Source organism: Ambystoma mexicanum, chromosome 4q (genome assembly GCF_040938575.1).
Source record: "Ambystoma mexicanum isolate Mex_15411 chromosome 4q, UKY_AmexF1_1, whole genome shotgun sequence".
Lineage (NCBI taxonomy): Eukaryota > Metazoa > Chordata > Amphibia > Caudata > Ambystomatidae > Ambystoma > Ambystoma mexicanum.
In genome coordinates, this window is record NC_090928.1 from 396,096,212 (window position 1) to 396,114,943 (window position 18,732).

Below are 18,732 nucleotides of genomic sequence, written 5' to 3' on the forward strand. Positions count from 1 at the left end.
AGAACTGTATTGGTTTGGGGAATGAAAGACAGTTGTGAGATTCTGGAAGTTAATTGCAGGAGCCTGAACATGTGATTCTGTTTTTGTTCATGGCTTCATTTCTGCACCTTGAAACACTTGTGTATAGGCGCGTTGTGGATGTCATATCATATCATATCATAGCTAATACCCCCGTCTATCTGGCCTCAAAACTCCATCTCTTGGGAAGTAACAGAACCTCTCCAGCAAAGATAATCATGTTCTTTTGCTCTCTACGGCAGAACAGTTCAGACCTAAAAGCCAGTGGTCCCCTATATGGCAACATGTTTCTGGAAAAGTCTCCCTATTGCTTTATGCTTAGTTCCCTCCTTGATAGATTTCCTGAATCATGCGTGCAATTTTTAATCGCGTTATGATTTATTGTTTGTATAATTATTTTAGAGCTGGGCAGTGGAACTGTGAAAGAAGCAGGATTTGTAGTACAGTTGCATTAATTTGGAGTTGGTGGGTTGCATCTTTTCTTTCAATTAAGGTTCATTGCGAGTCTGCTGGTCCGGAAATCAGGGTGCCAGTAGCAACGTACCTGCCGAGCGCATCAGCCCCGGTAAGCAGGGTTTCCATGGAAGTACTGGCACCGCTGACAACGGTGCCAGTGCTTCCGTGCACCCATTCCCGACTCCACAGAAATGGGGCACAACATTTCCCATCACTTGATATCCTGTGAAGCCTGTACATCTAATGTCCTGGTGGCACCAGGAAGTCAGACGCCTGTAAAATGTTACAAGTCTGGTGGCAACCCACCGGAAGCAGTGGCAGGATTACCGCCGGAATCGAGGCCCATGTTTCTTTTTATATATTTTATATGGTGATTTGTAAAGCTCTCTCAAAATCAACATTGGTAAGAAGGTGCGGCCTCTATAAATGCCCTTAATAAAATAATAAGCTATAAAAAATACTAAAGCATGTGCGTATTATAAAGAACATGGAACAGGTAGAACAGAAGGAATATGAGGAAACCCTTTAAACACATAAACGTCCAAAAGACATGGTAGTCATAGTTCTAGGAATCCCTCTATCAGGTGTCATGGGAAGCGGAATAAAGTTCCACAAGGCTGCCCTGATGGAACCCCCAATCATGAAAGGTCATTGCATTCCATGCACTTGCCTCCCACCAAGAAGAGCGGCAATATAAATAGTATGCCAGTTATGAATGTAATTGGAATGAGTAAGATGGCAGCAATGGTGTAAGGGGCCGCTAAGAATGGTCTGTGATCTTGCACTTGGTAACTATCAGGCGCTGCTTGACACCAGTGCAACTACATTGTGAGTGCTTGTGATCTGGTGATAATGTAAAAGTGCATGCACAAACAGCATTTGTGCTTTTGCTCCTGTGATTTCCCATGTACAAATATACCATAGTACAGGGTTCGAGCCTGAGGGGAGCTGGGAGCTATTTAGCTCCTGCTTGTAGCCCAGAAGAGCCTGGTTAGCTTGACACCAACAGCTACCAGGAGCTACATGTGGCTCCCCAGGCCAACTGGTGCTGAACAAACACAACTATGTGATCTTAACTCTGTGCATTTGGGACAATCTAAAAAGAAACATTAGGGCATACCTATATGACATTTAAAGCCTAATTGGTCATAAATAATGGATACACGTATATGTCTGCATTTTATGTGGATGTTAGATTAGTATAACACTATGAACTAGCTCCTTGTTCCCCAGTGGTAGCTCCTGGTGACTGGTTACTGTAGGATATCCTGGAGCTGCCTATGGCTCCTGCTTATACAATCCTAATGTCGAGCCCTGATAATACCACCCCAGTTTATAAGCAGTACATCTTTCCATGTTTTTTGAAAGCTGTGTATGTTAGTGCCTCTCTACTCTGGCCTTTCTGACCATAGATAAAAACATTATTCAAAACTATGGACTTGTAGCTTTGCCCCTACCCACTGACGGGAAGCGTGCTGTTTTGACTTGCTTCCACAGTCTATGTGGTCGGAGTTGTATACGCATTATTTAATATTGAAATTAAGTATTTTGGTGACCTCCTTGCTTGGATGATTTCAGATATGCTAAAACCTCAGGAGACAGTCATCCAGGAGGCGAATCAGCGATAATTGGTGTGCATTTGGGGTCCTTTTGTTTAGTGCTATCGAAACATAACAGGCAGTCCTTTGGTTTTAATCTCAAGATTAGTTGCTGAGAGTAGTAAAATAATCAGCAACCAACAGCCAAAAAACTGACCAACGAACCTTGAATATAGTCATGCCGAATTTTAACAGCATTTGTGTCATTTTCAAACACAAAGGCTACATTTTAGTTCAGTGTTGATGGACATTTCGAAGTAGAAGCAGTGAGGGAAGCTCACCTTCAGATGCTCTACAAGTCATTTATTTATTTATTTATTTTAATGTTTATAAAGCGCCACACAGCCGTGCGCCTCAGAGTGCACAAAAGGACAAAACAGCACAAACATAAACAAGAAAGAAAGCAGGAAGATCAGTGGGGATCATGGGCACCAGAGCACTAAAGACAGATTAGCCTGGATTGAGAGTAAACAGATAGCTTTTTATTGCTTTCTTAAATGATGGCAGGTTGGCAGCCAGGCGTATGGGAGCGGGAAGAAGATGCCACTGTAAGGGAGCCTGGACGTCAAAAGAGGTCCCTGCAAAGCGAACCAGTTTGTATCTGGGCTGAATGAAAATCGGAGCATTGGAGGAACAAAGTTTCCTTGTGTTTACATGGGGCTTAACACGATCAGTAAGGTATGCTGGACAGGTTTTAGAATGTTATTATTGTTGTAGAGTAAATCACGGGCATTCACTGCCTGCCTACATGTCCCCAGAGCGCCAATCTGCAATTCTCAGTTGTTTTGATGTTAAGTAGCCATTGGCCGCTCCAGTGATTGTTCGTTGTTGTTTGTGTGCAGCATTTTTTAGATGTTCCTTCTTTCTTTCAATGTGTCTTTTGACAAGGGCTCAATGTGTTCTCCTCTTTTGCAGCTGCAAGGTCCGATGTGTGCAGCAGCGCAATGGAACGGTTCCGCATCTTCCGTGCCGAGAAGACCTATGCCGTCAAGACCGGAAAGTGGTATTTTGAATTTGAAGCCATCACTGCAGGAGACATGAGGGTCGGTTGGACGAGGCCTGGCTGTCAGCCGGATCAGGAGCTTGGATCAGACGAGCAAGCATTTGTGTTTGATGGATTCAAGGTTTGGGTGCATCCTTTTATGATGACTACATATCTATTGAAATGTCCATTGTACTGAGAATACCCTGCTAGTGGTAAATTTGCATCCCCTCTAGCATTACCTCTCAGTACCAGCAGAATGGGTTTTAGTGCCAAACATTATTTCGCCCTTTTATATAAGCAATGTCATTACAGCTATTGGTAACTGCGAATTACCGCCAGCAGTATTTGTATTGCCCATTTTGTAATATCGGAAATGTCAAGCGATTGCTGCATACGTGTGTCCCTTTTTTTCTACTACATTGATCTCATTATAGTATTACATGTTGTTGTTATACCCAGCGCTACATTTGGTTGGCTTGAGAAAAGTGGTTCTTTGATGAGCACATTTTAAACAATCATGGTCTCAAAACTGTGATGACCATCTACTGAAATGGACCCTTTAATAGTGAGGAACACATTGATTATGTAATCTATTGACATGTGTCTGCATTCTGTGGATCCATTGTGCCTCTTTAAACAATAGTGTTCTTTCTACATTCGTCCCCATTGTTGTTGTGTCGACAATCCACAACACAATGCCATCTGCTGTATGGTTGTGATTAATGAAGTGCTGCACCATTAGGGCACTCAAAGATTCATGTTGAATTCTAGAGTGGTCTTATAATATTTGTGCATGTACTGCACTCATAGCTTGTCCAATATATTTCGAGTTACAAGGACATTCAATGCAATACATTACTTTGCTGCTCTTACAATGGCCATCGCTTTAAGATGCCAATGTGTCTCATGTACTTTGAGCTGAGTAATCCTTTTGGTCTATTTCCACACTGAGCAGTGACCAAAAGGGAATTGAGTCATGATCCAGAAAGTTTGTTTCTTGTTTGTTTGCGAAACATTGGCGCACACCAATTTGTCTCTGATAGTTTTGGACCTTTGTATAGCGAACATCGGTATCTCTTCCTGAGGTAAGCTTAATCGAACAAGAGGCCAACATTTCTTAATTATTCTTTTGATGTCCGTAGTTCTTGGGCAGAAAGTGATGAGCCATGTGATTCTTGTGTTCTTATTTGAGCTGCTCGTGGGTGTAATTATGGTTTCCCTTGGGGTAAATTTAGCTCTATTCTTAGAGTGAATCAACAATTTCTTGGGATATCCTTGTGTGGCTAGATGAGTGTCAAGCAAATAAGTGTGGTTATAAAAATATTGCATCTAAATGCATATATAGATCCAGCCCATTTAGATGCAATCAAAAGAAGAATACGTGGATTCAAACATAGAAATTACCAAAATGGCGCAGTCACATGATGACATAATTACGCTCACAATGCTACTTTACCCACGAAAGACTGATGTTGACTTTTTCGATCATTGGTGTCAGCAAACACTGTATGAAGCCTCACACGTGGACATTTAGATCAAAAGAAACTTTAGGTAGGAGTTTGCTACTTCTAAAAAATGATCTCAGAGTAGTACCCATATTCCTAATTAATGTTCTCTGAGTAAGAATAGACCCATGATGGCAAACGCTCTTTGTTCTTCCCTCCCTACCATTGAGAGAGCTAAAGAGTCATGTAGCAACTCGTAAACCTGAAAACAAAGGAACTAAGAATGATAGTTGAGGAGGTCTGTAAGAACTTTCTGAAATAAAATATATAGCTTTGGAATAGCTGCTTATCTTAAGTAGTCTCAAGCAATATACCAAGCCTTTCTTTTTTTTTCAACAGTTATTCTTATTAGTATTTTCAACAGTGTACACACAAAACATAACATAATATAGTGCAGGCAAATAAAAACAGATACTATTTGGAGTTTATTGGAAGAATGTGGGCACACATAGTCTGAGATGGATTCAAACACATGGTCTGACACTGGTGTGCCATTTGATGTTTGAGGTTTGCCAAAAAGTTGTTTTAATATAATTCATAATATTTGTAATGTGGGTAATACCACAAGGTCCATTTAAAGGGGGTTAACGGGCCAATCCAGCCTGCAGGCTCAGGTATTACTGCTATCAGCACCCCTGTCTGTGGGCAATGTATGTGTTTGAATGAATGGATCGCATGCTTGTTTGGGATGGTTTCCGACTATGGGTGCATTTTTCTGTCAGGTTGTTTTCAATCATAAAGCCAAGCAGAGAAAACTCTGGAAATGTGGCCAAATTATGAAGCCACGTGTAAAGGAGCAAATCGGAAAACTGTGTGAGGGTGGAGTTGTGCAAATAATGCCAGTGTCAAAGAAGGATCTATGTTATCACTGCGACCACACATAATTGCGACGTCAGAAAATGCTGACTTTTAATTTTTTTTACTGTAACCCCCTTTACACCACAAAGACCCCCTCCCCACGGCCCCCCTATATTACTATAATATCCCATACCCCCCACACATATATATGTGGTTGTAAAGGGGGTGTTTAAAAATAAAAGTCAGGCATTTCGGCCGTCGCAATTGCGAGGGTGACATTTTGGGCCATTTCCTCAAAGAAGGTCTGTCCATTCATAATCTGGACGTGAATGTCGTGGCTAGGGATTATGGTGGTCTTTCACTTGTCGCCTCTGCCGAGAGTTACCCTAAAAGCAGCATAATTGGGTATCTAATACTAATAGCCTAATGTCCTCCTACCTTGCAAGTATTCCTTATAGCCCTTCCAGTTCCAGTGTCATTGTGATTTAACCATTTGCACTCGCTCATTTAAAGTCAGAGTAATAGATTACTTTCTTGATTTTGCAAATTGATTGAGTTTATTCAAAAGTGAAATCACTTGAAAATCTGTAATAGAACAGAATATATGTTGGTCACAGTAGAAGCCTGCATGATGCTGTACTTCAAGACAATTACAGTATACACAACTGTCCTGGTGCAGTAACAAAAGTATCGAAGCAGCCACTAGTTATCGTGCAACAACAGATTGAAAAAATACATGCCAGGGCATTCATTTTCTTCTACATTAAATATTATGATCACAAACGAAAACCACATTTTGAGCCAACAACAATGAAACAGTTGTTGAACATGCTAATAATCTCTCCCAATTATAATTGTTGTTTTAAATTATTTTCGAGTATTGAAATAACTGATGGGAATTGTAAGCTGGCTGTGCTGTTCCCTCCATTTCTGATTGTATAGGGACACAACAAGTTTGAAATGTTAGTGACAGTAGTTCTGTTTTAGTGCCCGAGAGAAATAAGGAGGGTGCCACTAGACTCCTTTGAACTCTAAAAGGCACATTGTTATTTACCACGTTGGTCTATCTTCTTTTTTTGGTGCTGTGGGTTTGTAGACATTTGCCACACTAGTCACAAAGTAGATCGGACATGTAAATGACTCTCTATCCCTTGAAATGGTGGCACATCATTTGATTATAAGGCTACTCCGTATACGACAAGGGCATGGGTCTGATCCTGTCAAGAGGTAGAAAGGACTCCTCTCAAGCTTTAGTAGGTGGCATGCCAGAATAATGACACAGCCATAACTACCCCAGAGGTGTTGCAGGGGAGTTGATGGGGACCCCCATGACTGGCTTCTCAGTGCTCGTGGTGCTGTACACATACATTGTTGCTTCTTTCCCTGACCCAATGCCTTTCAGCCTCTGTCCTGGCCAGGTCTTTCTCTTTAATCTTTCAGGTGGTTCCCCAGAGGCATGGCTTTCAGAGCAGCCTGATGTATCAACACAAGACCCAGAGGCTAAAGTGATCAGCATGCACCTGACTCCTTGAAAACCTGGGATGGAGCGTGGATCTTGGGAAGGTGCACGCCATAAAGAGGAAATTGGACTACAAGTACCACAATGCAACTGGATCCAAGGGACAACCCCCCACCCCCAGCCTGGAAAAGGAGGAACTAAACGATTGCCTTGTTGGAAATTGATTAGGCTGCCCCATTCAGGAGCCAAATGCGAAACCCAATCCCCACCAGGGGGTGCTGTGGCACACCAGAAGATAGACTCGGACCAGAAGACATGCTTTTACTACAGGAGTTTTATTTAAATTAAAGAAAATGCCTTACGATCCCCATTGCTAATAGGGAAGCTCCCTACCTAACAAACTAAACTAAGGGTGTTTTTCAAAATAAGTAAAAATAATAAACCTTGTCCTCGCTCCCAATCTTAACTTTTAAACTGGCCCTACAAATTAGAAAACCAACTTAAAAGGGAAAGCAGATAAACTAGGTTGCCCCCATTGTTCTCTACGCTGCCATCTCTCAGTGTTTCCAGGAACCTCCCCTACTTTCAGTTCCTACAATTGTATAATAGGAGGCAGGCTTCCTGACTTTATCAGTTCGTGTCCATCTTGTCAGAGTTCCAAATAAAGAACGGTGTTTGCTCTGGTATAGAGCATACACTCTCAAGTTCCAAAGAAGTCAATTCTCTCAGTATACGGACATGAAGGGATATTTCCTTAATCCTCCATCACTCCCCATGAGATTCCAGTCCTGCTTGATTCTGGTTTCTCCTTGGTATGATTTCTTACTTGCTGCATAGGGTCGTCCTGGCTCCCTTGGTCCTCTTGTGTCTCACTTGATTCGCAGGTGACTGTGTATATCCTTCTCTTGGTATTTGTGTGTAGCTTTGAGCCGTTCGGCTGATTCCAAGGCTCAGATTTTCAGGGCTCCCATAACCACTCTTATTATTTATGTCCATCTCCTTCTCTGGACCTGGTTGCCCCTCGTAGGGATCTAGACTCTTTGTTCCTTCTCCCATTCTCATGGTCTGGTCTCTGTGCCCCCCTCTACTGTGAGCAACCCTCTTACCTCCTCCACAGCAGGTCCTGCTCCTCCGAGGTGGCTTCAACTAGGTGACGCTGGCGTTCTTCCTAACTCCTGGGTGTGAACGCAAGTAGGAGTGTTTCGTCACTCCCTGCTAAGTTGCTCTCTCTGGTTTCGTGTGGTCACGCTTTCCCTCTGAGCCGGCTCTGCTTGGCCTCGCCTACTCCGCACAGCCTTGTGCCTCGCCAGCCACGTTTCTCATTCTCTCAGGCTTCTCTCCTGGTTTCTTTTTGGGTCTCCCTCCAACCTCCTTGTGGGTCCTTCCCCGTGCCACATCCAGCTCCGCTCGGAAGCGTGGCTCCACCTCCCATTGACGTTGGTATATCGGAGACTCGCCTTTGCTTATCACTTCTCACTCTCCATTCATGGGGGAAAATCCTTTTATTCTTGCTACCAGATACCAAGGGGTGTGTTTAACTGTCAAACCCATTGAGAGGCCAGCATTGCCTTGAGCTAACTGTTCAAATGTACTTTCTACATTATTTGGATTTCCACAGTGGACAGATGCACTTCCGGTATTCCCATATATGCAAACATGGGGCCTCATTATGAGTCAGCCAGTCCGGAAATAAAGGTGCTGGTAACAAGCTAACAGCAACTTTTTTCCGGACTGGCTAACTACATGTTTGCTGCCATCTCTTGTGATATCTCGGTAGCACTGGGATGTGAGGCGGTGTAACAGTAATTTGGGGCTGGCGGCAACCCGCCGGTAGCACCGCCTGGTTACCGGCAACCTTGTAATGAGGACCACTGTCTCACTTCTGGGAGTACCTTACCAGTATGGGAGTTCATGTCCGCTGGTGTGGAGTCACTGCAAGTGACGTCCCACTTTCCCGAACCCATAGGGAGGGTTTTACTTAGTGGGCTTCCCTACCTAACCTCAAAGGGGGTGACTAACCCCCAAGGAAAATGGGACAAAACCTCCAAATTGGTCACAGTGCAAAGAATTACTACATGAAATGTACAGTACTAGATAAGATCAGAAAAACACTCCTAAAAATATTTGGACAGTGACTTACTTGATCCTGCAGGGGGACAGAGTGTAAACAATGGCAAAGATGCCATGGCAAGATGGAATGAAAAAGAGCTTGAAAAGCGAGTGCAGCCAATTCCGTCCCAAAAATGGAGGCTAAGGGAGTAGTTGGGATTATCTTAGAAAGAGATTGGCCAGGAAACCAGCTGACTCGAACATCCAATGGGAGTAGAGAGAACTTTCTAGACAGCAAGGTAAGGGCTACAAAGAGCCAGCAGAGTCAGTTGGCTGTGAGAGATGTTCGGGTGAGGTCAAAGAAGACCAAAAGACTAAAGAGAGCAGAGTGCAGCAGGTGGAGAAAACTGTTCTTGTTGTGTTGAAGAGTGAAGGTAAGGTGTTGGTATTGAGAAAGTTGCTCCAATCGTGGTGTTTTGTATACATGTGGATGAGTGTGTGTGAGGGAGAAGTATGAACAGGAGAGTTAAGGGAGTAGAGTTGGAAAGTAGGAAGAGGGTGGAAGTGTTTAGTGAGCATGGCACTATATCACTGGAGTGGTTTGGAATAGGTGTTTAGTAAGCAGGACAATGTATCTCTGGGGCCAGTACCGTGAGCAAGGGCACTACATCTCTGGAAAGTGAGCAAGGCACCATATGCCCAAAGGTGGCTGTAGGGGACTGGAGACATGAGTAGTGAAATGATGACAGGATTAGGAGGAAGGCAAGTAGTTTGGGAAGAGTGACATTAAAGTTTGAAAGACAGTCACCCGGTCGAAAGTCATGCCAGGGCGATCCAAGTGCCCCATCTAGCGCACAAAGGACATCCCAGAGGGTGTTTGAGACACTCCATAGGACAGGGACAGACTAGACAGTAGGGGTCACACGACTATAACGCATCTGCATTGTGCCACAACCTTTTCTGAGAGCAGGCAAGCTTGGACTAGGGAAGTGGGAGCCTACCTCAACATTGCGGGAAAACGTATAGGGACTACCCCTAGATTTGGAGTTTTCTTGTATGGTTAGTTTTTTTTATAAAAACTAGTTATATTGTCACATAACTTATTTAAACCTTGTCACACATCTATAACTAGCTGATATGTTCGTCTATACTTTCTGAAACAGATGGTGTGTAAAATGTACTTTTAACGTTAGCCCTGAAGGGCTCCTTTACAGCTTAACATATTAGTGCATTTCTGCCTTTAAATGTTGGCTTTGGACGTTCTCTTTTTATTTCCTGGTTCAAGCACTTTGATTCGTTGCCATCCAAGCCTATTGTATTTAGGTTTCAGCAGGTCCTAAGTGTTTGCAAAGATAATGATTTAATTTCTTTGGCTCAGCACATCTTGGCTTTGTGGATGCATAACCCCTTTGTATGTTCTATGGCTAATTTCACAGCATGGAGAGGGTCTGCAAGTGTAGTCCTTTTTGAGTCACTTAAATGAGGGCATAGAATTCATTGTCACCACTTTTTTCACTTTCAATGTCATAGTTTTAAGGAGAATGAAACCCTGCTTGTCTTTCTCCTTTTGCAGCCTGGATCAGATGCATCATATTTTAAATGCACTTGCTTCAGGGCGGGATGTTCGTAACAAGTGTTTCAATAGCTTTTAATGTGGATTAAAATATTGTTTTGCTTGCAGTAAGGAAAGGATTTTATAACCTATTTCATAGTTGATAGAGATTTAATTGCGCATAATGTCGACCAGCTTCATCACGAGATGTTTTTAACCTGTAATTTGCAGGGTTTAATCCTGCCAACAAACTAATTCACAGAGCGTTTGCCAGTGGGGCTTTGCCATTATAAAGCGCTTCTGTGGATTAGGCTGTAGGCCTCCTATTTTCTGCAGTCACTCATATAAATAGTGTTGTTCAGCTATAGAATCTCTTTTAGGTAACGAGTAGCAGCAACGCAAATATGGCAACACCGCAGCATGATGATGCATGAGAGGAAACTACCCCCTCCCAAAGTCCCAGCTGGGTTGCCATATGGAGGACGAGGTTGCTGCAGTTCCCGCGCTTTCACTGGTCCAGTTAATTGTGCGCTGTTTTACAATTAAAAGCTCTGCCGCGGAAGTTGGGAAAGATGCTTAGGCTAAGCCTTACGCTCTGTCACGTGTCCTCTCTTAAGAGCTATGTCATGACCGGGCCTCTTCTCGCCTTTCAAACTTTGGAAGAGCTGAACAAACATGTATTTTAGATTTTGCTGCTGACTATAGATATTGGAAAACCACAACTTCTACACCCATGACGAACATGTAAAATAAAGGTTTAGATGCAATTTAAAAACGAATTGAAAATATTTGGGAGCACCTATATTAAGAAAGAGCGTGGCCAAATAACCTGTTCTATGCGATGGGGCTACAGTCAGGCGTGACTGTCACCACATTGTAACTGGCTGTACCTTTCACCGAGTAGAAATATCCATCTGCATATCAGTCTGTGTCCCACCCGCAAGGACAGCCCAGCACCAAAATGTTAGGCAATTCTCATCTGAACAGTAGCATCACCAGCAACCCCAGACACATGTGGCTGGCTTGTTTGGCATCATCAGTGAGGTGAAGCAGAGATTCGCTAAGCACAGTGATTAAGGGGTCCACATCTAGATTACCCTTAGTAATTAGTGCTGAATCCCAAGCGTATGAGAGCCACTCTACTGAGAATGATCGTGGCCAAATGACCTGGTCCACCAGGAGGTTCCCACTCAGGAGGGCCTGCCTTTTATCTCACTGCACATGTTCACAGAGGAGAAAGACTATTTGCATAACAGCCTGGTCTCACCCTCTTGGGAAGCCCAGCACTGAAATTCTAGGCACATATCTTTGAACAAGAGTACCATCAGCAACTCCAGACACATATTTCTGCCTTGATGAGCATTGTCAGTGAGGTGATTACCCTATGTAACTCAGGATTAAACCCCAGGATTTTAAAAAATGTGCGCAAATTGTGGAAGTACCTTCACTGAGAAAGAACTTGGCCAAACAACCGGTTTTATGGGGATGCGTCTTCACTGGACAGTCTACAACTATGTTTTAGCTCCCTCTACATTTCACAGATGAGAACACTGATGAGGTCTACAACCACGTTTTAGCTCACTGTGCCTTTCAGAGTGAAGACCGCGCAGCATGGCCTACAACCATATTTTAGCTCACTGTGCCTATCAGAGAGGAGACCACGCAGCATGGCCTATAACCACATTTTAGCTCACTGTACCTTTCACAGAGGTGACCACGCAGCAGGGTCCACAACCATGTGTTTCCTCACTGTGCCTTATAGAGAGGAGACCACGCAGCATGGCCTATAACCACATTTTAGCTCACTGTACCTTTCACAGAGGAGACCACGCTGCAAGGTCCACAACCATGTGTTTCCTCACTGTACTTTACAGAGAGGAGTCCACGCAGCATGACCTACAACCACATTTTAGCTCATTGTACCTTTCGGAGGAGACCACGCAGCAGGGTCCACAACCATGTGTTTCCTCACTGTGCCTTACAGAGAGGAGTCCACGCAGCATGGCCTACAACCACATTTTAGCTCACTGTGCCTTTCAGAGAGGAGCCCACGCAGCATGGCCTACAACCACATTTTAGCTCATTGTACCTTTTTCAGAAGAGAGGCACAGTGAGAAAAAACATAGTTCTTTATCCTCCTGAGTGGGAAACATCTCATGACACAGGTTATTTGAGCCATGTTCATTCTCAGTAGTGGGGCTCTTAAAATGTTGTGAACATTAATTTTAAATAATGTGATAATATAACAGATCCAAATCATATTTGACCACCATTTAGTGAACATTTTTTGCTTCTTTTCTAGGCCCAGCGCTGGCACCAGGGCAATGAACACTTTGGGCGCTCCTGGCAGGCGGGCGACGTTGTCGGGTGCATGGTTGATATGAACGAGCACACGATGATGTTCACGCTGAATGGCGAAGTCCTACTTGATGACTCAGGCTCGGAGCTCGCGTTCAAAGAGTTTGAGGTGGTGGACGGTAAGTCTGGTGTTTGACCGCTCAACATGCTCTGTGCTTGAAAGTTGGGCCTACCCGTAGGGTGTCGCTGCTTTGTAGGGGGCGAAGTTGTTTTAAATTTTACATGAGACAGACAAATGCATGTTAGTAAATTTGCACTGAAAGGGAAAATGGACGCAATCTCTGTACTTCCAGTGCATTTGGAGCATTTAGTGGGGGGTGAAGTTTGGCAAGTAATCAATCTCTCTGGTTTACCTTACCTCTACCTATATACATATATATAAGAGCATACAAGTTGTCAAGAAATAAATACAATAATGAGAAAAACAATTGAAAGTTTGTTGGTAATCGATCGAATTTGTCATTGGATTTCGCTTAAATAGACTAATTGCCGGCCATAAGAATATATTTTACAGCTACAGCTCTATTTCAGCATGTGGGTGGAGTGGGGTGATAGGATATAATTCATGCTGGTCTATAGTGAATGTGTACTTGGATATTGTGTAGGCACGGGTAGAATGAGTTCTGAAAAGTCAGGGGATGATGGTGAAAACAGATTGGGCAGTTTAAGAGCTCACTCACAGGAGGGAATGAAACTTGCTCCAGGAGAGAAAGAGATTCCCAAGGGAAGTGGGAGAGACAACGCATGGGAGCCAAGTGAGGATGAGGGTGTTGGAGGACATAAATATTGACACACTAGAGGATTGCGGAAGAAGTTGAGGAATCAGCATCAAGGATAAGAGAGTGAGAGAACATAATGTAACCAATTGAAATGAGAGCAAGAGAGCAATGAACGTTCATGTATTTCTCTGGTACATCTCACTATGTTTGTAAATCTAGTGGCAAGCTCTCAAATAAAGGGCCTGATGCATGAAGGCTTTACAGGTGGCCAAGACTCCAGTTGTCAAATGTTGACATCCTTTCTGTGTCACAAAACCATATTGTTATGTATTGATTCCCCAGTGTGAACACGTCCCCACTAAGAGTGTTGTGTTAATTGTGAGGAATAGTACATGAGATCCCTCCTCTGAAACATTTCAATTGTAATGACTTCCGTAAAGGGGCGTTTCCCATTACCATCCCCGCCCCTCTTCCCTGGCTTCGTTACTGACTCGTGAGGTGTGGAGGCACCCACTGAAAGGCACATTTGTTTCTATCGAACCAAAAATAATGTGCACACATTTGAGATTCTATCAATATCTCAATGTTCTGTTTGCCTCTTCAACACAGACACAGTGTGTGCATATGAATTCTGGGCTACTGCAATGCTGAATGATCAGAATGTTAACCTCACATTCCACTTGATTAGTAGTTGTTGAGCAGATGCAATTACAGGTAAAAACGTTTTGATCACAGAAGCCATGGTTTTATGGCTTAGGCTGAATAAAGCATTTGATGATGATGATGATGATGACAGTGATTAGAAGCCATAATCTGCAATCTCGGAGGTTGACGGTCTACAGTTCTGGACGGGTCGGGATGGGTAGCCAGCGAGAGCTTCACGTGAGGAGGTATCTGGCTGCAAGTGTATTTCTGGCACCATGAAAAAAATCTCCCGCCTTTGGTTTACCATCTGCCCAGTGGCTCAATTCAGTTGGATCAATCAGTGGTAATGTCTTCTACACTTAATTGATGGCTCATTCTGCCAGCTCTCACCAAGGGAAAAGTGTTAGATCCTTCTACTTTAGAGTTGCAGGCCACACATTTCGAGGACCATTTCCTGCTTATGGCAAAATAGAGCCTTATGAAGAGCTCAGGATCTTGGAATTGGGGAGTTGGCAGCAATACTGCAAGCGCTGAGAATGATTGCAGATCACTTTAAGAGATTGTTGATTTTACTTTGCATGGCCGTTTGTGTAGCAGTGGACTTTACAGCTAGGCGGGGGACCCCCACATCACTCCTGCGGGTTACACCACCCCCAAGATTATATAATTGGAGAAAGAAACTGCATAATAGTTGACATCTTCCACCAATATCTACCACGAGTGTGAGGGAAATGCCACTCCCGTCTTTGTCCTGAAGAAGGTTGATACTTTGTTCGGCTATTACAACATGCCCAGTGATAACCAACCAAAACATATGTAGACGTAATCTATAAGGAACAACATTGGACTTATATGCACACTCTCAGGCTCGAAGGGTGCAACAGAAAGAATAAATTGTTATTGTGTGTGATTATGAGAAGGACCTCATTTATAGTTAGATTTTCTTGCGTATCATGTGCATTGTGTGTGACATTGAATGTGTGGGAGTATGAATGGGTATGAAAGGTGTGAAATGATAGATGTATAACAACATGATTGATTTTGTATAACCTGTGTGTGCATTTTGTTATATGATTTGTGAATTAAATTGATGTAATTAAACAGAATTTTTGTGTACAGTGTCTAGTGCCAACCTCACCACTAAGATCCACCTTTTTTGGATATATCTATATGACTTACCTGAAGGATCTTTTGATGAACAGGTACCCTTTTATGACAATACGTTTTTTTATAGGTGCTTCCTGACTGCTTAATTGTGCCTCTGGGTCAACTGTTTATTTCAAAGCATTGTTCCTCCTTCAGTGTCTCACAAGACTTGATTATACTGAATTGATTCCAAACCATGAATCTTTGAGGAGAGCCCCTTATACTCAGATAATGTGGATATGGTATGCTGATTTACTTAGAAAGGGTGAATGTATTCCAGAAGTGTAACTAGGTGGTATTTAAGTGCGGGCCTGTAAGCACACGACACATCACTATATGTTATCTGGATAAGTTTGGGAATAAGCATATGGGGACTTGGGATTAATCTACAATTATCTTGTAACAAGTCAAGGTGTCACGTTGGTGCAGAATATAAGGTATTATGGTTCTCTTCCTAATAGAGAAACTGTTCTCCCTTAGGATCCTTACTCTACATACTTACTCAGGGACTTAACGACCAGCCAATTTCTTTACCACAGTCACAGTGGCAGGGATAACGCACCCAGCTCCATTCTACACCACAAGCCGAGGCACAGATCGATATCTGTAAATCATTCAGGAGGATAGTGCCTGCCTCACTTCTCCTTGCCCTCCGGAATATAGTGCCCACTTCACCCTTCAGGGATAAAGGATTCGGCTCAAGGTCAGGGGCTGTAGTTCCCAGCTCACCGTTAAGGCAACAGTGTCCAGACCACTTCAAAAGGATGTAGTCCCAGCTCGCTCAAAGGCATATAGTTCCCTGCTTAAAGCTCATGGATGTAGTGCCCCGTTCACTAATTAGCAGTTCCAGGATCTTCAGAAGTCTCAGGACATCTAATCACCCAGCGCCTTTATCACTGGCAGCTGTATTACAGTGCCCGGCTTTCCTGGATCCTCAGTTTTCTCAGCTCAACCAGCTTCATAAGCAATCCTGATCTGTGCTTCTTATCTGTTTCTTTGAAGTCTGGATCTCTGACTTCTGGAGGATCTTTGGCTCCTGGATGACTGCCTCTTCTTCCCAGTTCTCTCTCACCTTATATTGACCTTTCCTCTCCAGGACCTATTTCCAGTAGCCTTACATTGACTACCATCAAGCCTCCTTTATGTGGGCCCTTTCCACAAATTCAGTAATCTAATTTGGTTGCTTGCCCCAGCTGTTATGTCTTCACAAGGGTTTGTCAGGCCTAGTAAGGGATCTTGGGCCTAAATGTAAGATCCAAGCTCTCCATTCAACAGTGCTTTGATGACTTACATATCTTGTAACAGTTTCACTGGCTCTGGTATCACTGGCTTCTACAAAACTGGCTTTGAATGGGCTTTCACCTTTTCTGGTTGTCTTGTAAGTGTCCACATTGATTCCTGCTGGCATGTGGGATGCCACGTGGCTCCATCACATATTATACAAACTTCAAATCCAGCTTCTGGGCTCTGAAGCTGTCATCAGTTCTTTGCCATATTTCCTCTTGTCATCTGAAACCTCTGAAGTATTTCTGTACATGATTGCCTCTCTTTAAGGGTTACCTTCAATATGAGGTCCAATGACATATGCTGAGAGCTAACTGGAGTGTGGATCTTCCTGCTCTGATGTCCAAATTCAAAGACCAACTTGAGAAAGAGGCTGTGATACACATCCCTGCTTCTTGCTGAATCAAAGTCCAAGTTCACATAAATCTCTGGAAAAAAAGCAGCTTGACAAGACTGTGTCCTGGAAACTGATGCCCAAGTTGCCAGATCAGCAAGACTAGGAGGGGAAAGAAATTGGGCTATTGATCAGGCAACTCAACATGTTTACAAAATAAAATATGTAAACTGCATTTGTGGTCTAAGATAGTCTGTTAAGAAACCACCACAAAAGCTTTGCAACTGCCCAGATGCACAGGATCCCCAGCAATTCCAAATAGGATTGGGCCTTGTTGAGTCTCATTGATGCAACGTACCTTGAATTCTGATCCAAGGTCAATTGCACCCTCTAGTGTTCGTACCTTTCGCAATTCTATTTCTATTTTCCTAACTATAGAACAGTAATTCTCTATTTCTAATGGTTGTTATCCTTTCACTGAAAAATCCACATACAGTGTATGCTTTGAAATAATTAAAAGCAAAAGTACAACAAAGAAAAAGGGAAGAAAATGAAACAGGCAGTTCTTTGAGAGAAACCACAGCTCTTGCAACTTCCCTTACCATAGAAGGATAGGTAATTGCTCTAATTTGCTTTGGAAGATAATTCCTGAGGGGAAAAACTGAAATGAAAAGGAGCAACCACCTTTGTATGCAAATGTAATCTGTGGAATCACGAGTCAGGTATTGTTGTTATACTAAGAAACGTGTGTTCAACCCAATAGTGGTTGGCTTTATTCAACAATTAAGACATTAAATCCCACGTATTCATCCTAGTGAGTCAGCTACATCATCATACATTCAAACAACTCCTCCACTCCAAACCAGTGGAGAGACTGAAGCTCAGAATACAAATGTCCATAGTTTTAACCTTCATTAATAACCTAGCAGCAGTATTTGTTATGCAGTGGGGTTTAGTTGTCTTTGGTTTTCACAGGCCCGGAATTACAACAGTACATACAAAAAATACTAGGGTTCAGACAAAAAATCCTTAGTTGAAAAAGTAAAGAGGTGGCCAACTCTCTGAAACAGGAAAAGTTGGAAGAAACAAGTCTACAAAATACTGGTGATATGTGGCCAAAATTTAGTTAAGCATTCAATGTCACCACAAAACCTTTCACCAAGGTAACAGGGATGAGACACTACTCCTGTAGGGTGTCAAAAAGTCAGATGACCAAGCTCAGGTTCTAGTTCAGGAAGCCTGGGCATGAATTTTCCCACCTGGAAGCCCGGGAAGTGTGACAATGGCAATACTTTAGCCTTGTGAAAAGGATTCCATGTCATTTCATCGTCAGGCATTTCAAAGCCTGCAATTTAAACGTGTTTGACAGTTCATCACAATCCCCCCCTCCTGCAGCTATTTTTAACTATACCCAACCCCCAACCACTTATCTGCCCTTTCCCACCCCCCAAAAAAAATAGATCAACTGTCAAACACGTTTAAACTGCAGGATGTGAAATGACACGATGAAAGAACGTTGTACCGTGAAAAGGGTGTAATAACCCATTTCAACAGCAGATCGGAGGTATATGGAGAAATCCCAGCGCCAGTTCTAATGTTAAGGACAAGTGAAGTTAAGCGGGAAGACTCCTGTCCCCCTACCCCCTTATGCCAGCATGTCTCTTAGCCGTACACCTCTGTCTCAAGGCATGCATCTAATACAAGATGCTTGTCAGTGTTTCTGTTTCTTGTAGAAACACATTTTCCAGCCTGAAATCAAGAAGAAACATCCAAATCGGAATCCTGACCCAACATCCATAAGGAAAATGAAGAAATTCGATCATCAC

The 18,732-nt window shown here is 43.1% G+C and overlaps 1 protein-coding gene across 1 annotated transcript in view; it reads left to right on the top strand.

The window, feature by feature from the left end:
- RYR2 (ryanodine receptor 2) overlaps window positions 1-18,732 on the top strand; it is a 3,854,281-nt gene that overhangs the window by 1,638,990 nt on the left and 2,196,559 nt on the right. The window contains exons 28-29 of the mRNA XM_069607971.1: window positions 2,988-3,196; window positions 12,723-12,897. Of these exons, the coding sequence (XP_069464072.1) occupies window positions 2,988-3,196; window positions 12,723-12,897 (384 nt within the window). The remainder of the gene's footprint in view (window positions 1-2,987; window positions 3,197-12,722; window positions 12,898-18,732) is intronic.